This window comes from Melanotaenia boesemani, chromosome 10 (assembly GCF_017639745.1).
Source record: "Melanotaenia boesemani isolate fMelBoe1 chromosome 10, fMelBoe1.pri, whole genome shotgun sequence".
Taxonomy (NCBI): Eukaryota; Metazoa; Chordata; class Actinopteri; order Atheriniformes; family Melanotaeniidae; genus Melanotaenia; species Melanotaenia boesemani.
In genome coordinates, this window is record NC_055691.1 from 26,633,133 (window position 1) to 26,641,432 (window position 8,300).

Sequence of the window (8,300 nt, forward strand, 5' to 3'; positions counted from 1 at the left end):
AGGCAATGAAGAATATGTGAGAGTGTTAAATGATAAAAGGGAAAAAAATTAATTATGATAAGTGATTAAACTTATTTTATTTAATTAGCCTCCTACTTATTAAGTTTTTACTGGAATAGAAAGTTTATAGACTAAAATGCAAGAATATGCATGATAGGGAAGTTGTGTTTCTGGGAAGCCCACATATTCTTTGCCTGCAAAATTAAACATTAAACTTTAATATCTCACTGACGATGACAGTATAAACATATTGAATACTGTATGGAGTCGTGTTGAGGATGCAGTGCCTATAGTCCAAGGAGATTACATTAATTATTTAACCACAGGGTATTTGATCCAAGTTTCTGATTTGTTCTGTGATCCAGAAAATAAAAAAATGTGCTCAGAAATGTGCACAGATGGCTAATTGCATTGGTAAAGATGTGAAATACAGTTACACCGTGTTGTCATATAAGGGCAATATTCTGCAAGAAGCTTAAACAATAAATTTTCTTTCCTGTGACCTTTATTCCACTGCGTTTGACTTCATCATTTTCTGGTTTTCCCCTTCCAACAGGCTTGAGAAGTCAAGCCAGGTTCGCACGGTGTCCAGCAGCAACTTGTTCTTCAAGGGCAGCCGTTTCCGCTACAGGTAGAGTACACGGCGAGGCAGTATGACTGATGACAGGGAGGGGAGGACACTGCAAAAAACCCCAGCTGGAAGTGGAGAGAAGTGTTCCCAGAAGACGTGGCCTCCTGGCCTTCTGTGCTGGAATGTCAGCCTACTTCTGCCTGGAGGATAGGACTGACACTTCATAGGACAGAGGAGAAAGAGGGGAAAATAAAGGGGACTGATGATATGAGGCATTGTCACTTTGTATCTTCTGTAAACTGTAGTTTGACAAATCATAGCTCCAATCTTTGCACTATTTTCAATTAAAGTGGACATGGCATTACCATTTCCAGTATTTTACATCTTAGTCTTAGATACCTTTCAGTTTCTCACCATATATATATATATTACTTTAGACACCCATGTCAATAGGCGCAGATGTGGGAAGTGTGGTAAAATGCCACGAGACAGAAAATATCCCACTGGAAATATTTGGAAAGGTAATGATGCTTACATCCAGTTGTCCAGTGAACAGTCCAGTCCAGTGTATTTTGACTAATTTCCTTTTCATTTAATGAACCCATGATCTTTGCAAAATATGTTTATGATAAATGCCAACATAACACAAATGTCTGAAACAGCTTGAGGTTCATGTCCTTTTCTTGTGGAACAGCCTTGACTTTCACCTTTACACTAACATTATACTGCTTCATGCGGATGCATGATTATCATGGCTGCCTGGCATATATAGACTCGCAGAAATGAATGCTACACATTTTAATTTTGAAATATGTGAGTAACCACTAGAGACAGTGTGGAGATGAGTTTCACCAGGTTTACGATCTGAGGATTCAAAGTGGTACAAATTATGAAAAATTTAGATGGCGCTCGGTTTAGGGGGCTTACAAACCATAAACGACAGCAGCAGCTGTTTTTTTTTTCCTGCCATAATCTCAAAATTAATCAGTACCAACCACCTTTACTGTTGGCATGTTTAATGGTTTCAGAAGCAAGTATATTCTTGGCATTAGTCTCCCTGCAAAGCCAGTGCTGTACTAGGACACATTCATAAACATTTGTCAGTGATGTATAGCAAACAAATCCAAATATTTTTTGTGACTGTGTTGCTCTGGTGGTGGCTTACTTGTTCATGAAAACTTTCTCTTTCGAAATGTTTGCGGTGGTCAACATGCATACCATACTGAGGCACACTGCGTAGAGACTTCGACCATACAAGGAAATTCAGAATCTATGACATAATAGTGGCCAGATTGCTGAAAAACTAGTATCTATAGTATAAAACAAGCTCCTCCTGCATAACAGTACTAAAACAAAAGTAACCCTATACAATGTGTCATTTTAACACTTAAGATAAGCAAGAAAACATGGAAAAACATGCCACAGGCCCTTTAATTAAATGGTTTAGGTTATTTACAAACATACATATCCGTATCTTATTTACATTAAACACAATCTCACAACTTTTTTTGGAAAAAGGGGTTGTTAAAAAAGTTGCAGTTTTCATTGCACACTTTTTGAAATATTCATCAATGAGTTTCTGTAGGTGAAATTTTATTGTCAATGTTCAGCAACGATAGAATATAATCAAATTTCACAGAATAGGTTTTTCCCCCACAAGGTATGATGCAGTTTATTATAAAGATCCATTGACTTTGGTGTGAAGAGGGTTAATAAAAGATATTTTATGCCTAACATATAAAAGCTTCATTAGATTAAAATGTACTGCAGTAATTCAACAAGAGGATATGAAAAGAATACACTTAAAGTGTCTTTAAGTTGAGGGTCATCTCATCTGCCAAGTCAGTTACTGGCTGAGTTTATTTTTGAAGGGCAAACCATGAACATTGTTTTGACCTATTTGTCTGCGAGTCTGAGTTTGTATTTGTCTGACTGGTGGTAATTCAGTTACACAGAGCTGAATTCACCGGGTTAATTCAGTCACGATGCTTGTGTACTGGCCTCATCCACTGCAGTGATGGTTTTCATAGCACTGGGTGAGACCGTGGTGTGTGGTTGTGTGTGTATGTGGAACTCATCCTGAGCATCATCTCTGTGCTTTACAACAGTGGGCGAGTGGCTAAAGAGGTGATGGAGCAGAGTGCCAAAATCAAACGTGAACCTCCAGAAATACACAGGTAGAGTTGTAAACTCAGGACAGGCCAGAATGTTTCATCTGAATTTTGTTTGATTTTTCTTCATTTTCTTAGGCACCAAACTACTGCTGATATCTTTATATTAGCAGTGCCTGCTGGCTACTGTTTGACTTGACCTTTGCTCACAGCCCAGTACAGTGATATTTGCGGTTGTTTTTGTCTTTACAGGGCTGGTCTTGTTCCCAGCAGAAGCTGTCCATCCATCACCCACGGACCTCGGCTGAGCAGTGTACCACGCACTCGTCGGAGAGCTGTACACATATCTATCATGGAGGGTAAGAAATGAGGTTAAGCTCCTTCACACAGGAAGTACGAAGTTTGGAAATGCATTACTTGCAGTTTATTGCTATAAATGACACTCAGATGTGCCCGTGTATTAAGTTTAACAGCAAAATTGGTCTGGTTGACAAAATTTTAAATGGCTATAAATCCTATTTTTGATAATTCCTTCACTTTTTGAGAGAACAAACTTGTGCACATTCTCAAATACACAAGCTGAAACTAGAACCATTTTTCCGAGTTCATGTTAGGGGGGCTTATGGCAGGTGTGTTTGTCAGTCAGTTTGCCTCACTTCAATAAGGCATTTCAGAGATGTGCATGTGTTTATGTTGTATTGAGATACTGGCAGCTAGTCACTTATTCAGCTTATCTGCAGGCTTCTGGCCTAGAACAGGTGGTGTCAGTGTTTCTGTCAGTGAGGTGGTCACAGCAGGCGTGCAGCCCTGCTTGGCCTCAGGTAGAACAGTAACATCCAGTAGCACTGCTCTACAAGTTTGCACTCTTTGTGCAGAGAGAAAAATGGAGGTCAGTGGCAGGTGGATTGTGTATATTTAGAGTTCTTTGCTGTGTGTTCAAGAGAGCCAAGACTTTCCCACCCCCAGAGTGTGCTGACTGGGTGTCTTAAAGTGGTATTAATACCCAAGCTGAAAATAACCAGGGTCTTCTGCTCCATGTATGTCACTGGCCTGGGTGGGGCCAAACTAGGAGGCCAGTGCTGGTGGTCATAGCACTGCTTGCAGAAACCCCCCTGTTTCACCTCTGCAAGTGGCAAGTAAGCCATAAACTTGTGGCCTGGACTCTGAAAAGGGACCATAAGGACAGGATAGGCACGTACATGTTGCAGCCATGGTGAAGTGTCTCATTCGCATCACCACCCGGGTGAACGTCCACCTGCGTATGATCAATCACTGCTACCGGGATGTGAAAGTTCGCGTGCTGAGCCTGGGGCCACGTATGCTGGGCAAGGCCCTGGGCGTTCTGCCCCTCTATCCTGCCCTGACAGGGCTTCAGGAGCCATCCAGCATCTGCCCTCCTCTTAGCACTCCACTTCCCTGTGTTCAACCCAGCAGCACTCCAGGTAAACACAGAGCCAGTGAGGAGAAAACACTGGGTTTCTCCTCACTCAATTTTTAAACATTTCTCTTGCTTATTAATCAGCATACTTTTCAGAGAAAGAACAGTACCATGCTTGTGGGTGTCTATGCTCCCTGATTATTGAACAGGTGTTTTCTGATTTTCCCTCATGATTTGTTTAAATTGGCTGATTTAAATTGGAAGACTCTTTTTGCACGTTACATTTTGCTCCAGATATACTATTTCTAGTTCATTTTGTTAAAATTGTGTTTTTAAATTTTTTTAGCTCTGATTATAGAAAAATGTTATCAAACAAATACATTTATTTGCTTCCTTTACTGTTTTTGAAAGCAAAACACAGCAAAAACAGAGGCAGTTCGGATTTGAGACGGCTGTTGACACCCACCCGGCCTTAATACCTTCTTCTTTGCACTTGATATAACGTCATGTCAGCAGAAGCTTAGGTGCTGGACATAATCTCCCTCACTTTACCAGCAAAAAAAGTAAAAAGTCATTTTTTATGATTTGCTTCCTCATCAAAAGCTAAATTTTAATCCTTTCTCTTTATAGTGAAGGTGTAATGTTGCTGGTTTTACTCTCTGGAGAATGTGATATCGTCAGCAATGTACTCGACCATTGCTCATCTTCAATGACATGTACACTGTAGAGCGTCTCTCGTGCACTGTACTATTGCTTCTGTTGCAAAATTGATTTTCAGCTGTATCTCTGGCATGTCTTTAAAACTTTGCTGAATGGTTGCTGGTAGGTTTGAGCAGACAGGGACTCTTTTGAAATTCAGCCATTCAGGCAAATTTGTTAGATAAATGAAAAGCAGTTCAGTCAGAAAAGAACATCTGATGTGGGAATGTACACATACCCTAATAGTAAGGCAGATACCCCCTGACCACTTTGTTATTCCTGTAACTCTTACCTTGCTTTCTATATACTTTTACTTACACTATCCTCTTTAATGCTGGCAAATGTTAAAAATAAGTCTCACGATGGACCTTTGATTCATTTGGCTATTTTGGTTATAAGCAGTCATTTTTATCTTGAATTTACCACTTCTTTTAATAAATGTTTAAAAACCTGCATTCACTTCTGTATGTGAGCATTTTGGGTGTATGCACCAACATCTCATAAAATCTTATGCAAATATAAAATGATAAAACAACAACCATATTATCTACTGTATGGTTGACCACTAACCTGGTATAAGAAGTGATTGAATGAGAAAAAATGAATGAATGAACTTAATAAAAGTTTTAGAATAAATTACGGGAAAGGATTAATTAGTTTATTTTAAAAGAGATAGCTTGAAGTTTAAAATAATGAGAGCCCCTTTTACAAAACTTTAACATAGCCATACTCGGAGTAGGATGAAATGATGATCTGTGGTTTGATTTGAGATGGGCATTCAGAAAGTACTCGTAGATTAAAATGAAGAAAATAAAGCATATTGGTCATTTCACTGCTGAGCAATGTCAGATTTTTTTTGACCCAACAAGTACACTTGATCAGACTGAGTTTGCATGTTGCTTCTAGTTTCAGTGGAGGTGTCCTTTTGTTTGTTATGATAGTTTTCATATCAGCTCATGTGTGTTTTGAGTGGTGACTATTTGCCTCTGGGGAAAGCATGATCAGGTTGCAGCTATCAAAGTGGAGACTGTGCGTCTGCACTTTGTAACAGACCTTTGCTGGACATACAGCTGTGGGAACCTCTCGTACCAGCAGTAATTTACAGTGTCTGTGAACGCTGTGCTGTCCATGTGAGGGGCTGCAAAGTTTGAAGAAAACATTGTCTGTGCAGAACAGCCTAATAGCAGAGAATAAGGATTATTATATAAATTATAACATTTATAATTAAGAAGAGGAGGAAATGTCTGACAAGAAATTTTCTCTGAATGCTAAATGAAGGCTAGTTAAGCAAGCATGTTTATTTACAGATGCCGTTAAAGATGCACTCACATCTCACACCCACTGTAATAATGCCACAAATGAATGCAACCAAAACACTAATGTATTCAGCAAATGGAAAATGCAAAGTGTGGTAGCGGTGACTTTCCCCTATAATTGGTTTCATATTATTTTTACATTCCCTTGTCCAGCAGTCACATAACCTGGTGACAGCAGAGAGATTCTCCACCATTCATATTAAATACTGAGGATAATTGTATTAAAATTATCAGCATATAAAATAACCATAAGGACATGAATACCTGTCTACATGGGAACGCTCTGAAGACTGCCTTTAAAGTACAGCTCATTATTTATGTTCATAACTATTATACATGCAATGAATGCAACTGCTTTCAGCTCTTTAATGCTGATGTAACTCAACACTTTCACGATAAACTAGATGTTTTATTTATCATGCACCTGCAATATTAAAATTTGAAGCAGTATGTATATGTAGTACTCTAGGATCCAAAGCCTCTGTTAATGGTTTCAGTTACTCGCTGCTATTAATTTGCCAGTTATGGAAAAAAGACGAGTACATACATGAAAAAGGTAATTAGAGTCATTTTACTTAAGCGAGTTTATTGACTCATATCTCTGTTTTATATATTTAAGTTAAAATAAGGATTAATTAAAGTATCAAACATTAAAGTATGTACCAAAATACAGGCGTAAAAGAGAATGGCAAGTGGACACTATTATGCATGCTGACGAACATACCACCATTTAACCCTAATGAGCTGAGCCTTCATTCTGATTTATGACATCTCTGATTTCAGTTTATATCACATAACGTTTCATAATTACGCCCATCTCTAATAGAGAACATTGTGTAACGAGGCCTAATTATTTCACTGTCCTGCTCATTATAAGATAAAAATGGAGTTGGTCACGCCTCCTTGTTGAGATCAAAGCTTCTTCTACCTCCTTTACTGATTTTTTTTCTTTTAGCTTTTTAACCCTTTAAAATGCCTCTGTTTTTATCTAAAACTGTTTTTTATGGATAAAGACCTGTGGACCAACTATTTTACTGTACTACTTGTACTGGACAATTGCTGATATAACTGGACCATTTTTGTTGTAGTATCATCTGCCACTGGAGAACAGTATGGCTTCAAAGCTTCAAAGGAGACTTAGTAAAATACATGTTTATTTTTCATGTCCTGCTCATGGGACGACTGGTACCAGTGGGTTAAATGACTCTTAAGTTAGGAATCCTTTCTTGAATAAAGACTAAGTAAGGAACTCTGTATTTTTCATACCGGCTCAGATCTTACTAGTATTCTTTGATTGAGCTGTACAGTCTGTGTAATATTGTTGTCTTTTTCCTCCTATCTGAACTCCTCCACTAGGTTTGGAGTCCTTACGTGACAGTGCCCACTCTACACCTGTGCGTTCAGTGTCCCATGGGGAGTCCTTCATACCACGCTCCCGGAGCCAGGCCACAGACTCCAGCGAGGGGATGGCGGTTATCTCAGACGAGGCTTACAGTCCATCTGACAGCGTCCTTCCCACTCCTGTGGCTGAGCATGGCATGGAGCTAGCTGTCTCTCGCCAAATCAACGGAGCACCCTGCAGCATTGAGGAGGAGAAGGAGTCGGAGGCAGGCACGCCTATGCATGGGGAAGGGGGTGATATTTGTGTGGACAGTAGAGCTACACAGGAGGGTGCAGAGGGGGACTCAGCCCTCAGCGAGGTGGAACAGGTGAATAAGTTTGTCTTAAGTGTCCTCCGTTTGCTCCTTGTGACCATTGGACTCCTCTTTGTCTTGCTCCTCCTTCTCATCATCCTCACCGAGTCAGACCTTGACATTGCATTTTTAAGTGATATCCGCCAGACCCCCGAATTTGAGCAGTTCCATTATGAATACTTTTGTCCCCTCAGGCGATGGTTTGCCTGCAAACTCCGCTGGGTGGGCGGGTTGCTCATTGACAAATGAGTGCGGTCGTAGTGTTCGTAAGCTCGTTTGGGGGCCTGAGAAGACAGTTAGGACTCCGGAGTGGTGGTGGACAGCATCGTCCCAACCATGAACCCTGCTTCTCTCATCCTACTCCTGCAGACATACAGCTTGGACCACTCCTGGTAACACCGGGTCAGGATCTCTGTTTCCCCTCCTCCCCTTTGATTTACCCCACCTTCCAACAACCACCTCCTCGGTTCGCTTACGTTCTTTTTGCTTTTCTTAAAAAAAAAAAAAAAAAAAAAAAAAAAAAGCCTTTTT

The 8,300-nt window shown here is 40.0% G+C and overlaps 1 protein-coding gene across 5 annotated transcripts in view; it reads left to right on the forward strand.

The window, feature by feature from the left end:
* Nucleotides 1-8,300, forward strand: part of LOC121647635 (FERM domain-containing protein 5) — a 49,115-nt gene extending 40,815 nt beyond the window's left edge. For 3 of the 5 annotated variants that reach the window (XM_041997237.1, XM_041997238.1, XM_041997239.1), the window contains 4 exons: nucleotides 557-631; nucleotides 2,680-2,748; nucleotides 2,935-3,041; nucleotides 7,432-8,300. In XM_041997237.1, the coding sequence (XP_041853171.1) occupies nucleotides 557-631; nucleotides 2,680-2,748; nucleotides 2,935-3,041; nucleotides 7,432-8,018 (838 nt within the window). In that variant the 3' untranslated portion in view covers nucleotides 8,019-8,300. The remainder of the gene's footprint in view (nucleotides 1-556; nucleotides 632-2,679; nucleotides 2,749-2,934; nucleotides 3,042-7,431) is intronic. The other 2 variants (XM_041997241.1, XM_041997240.1) reach the window with 2 other exon arrangements.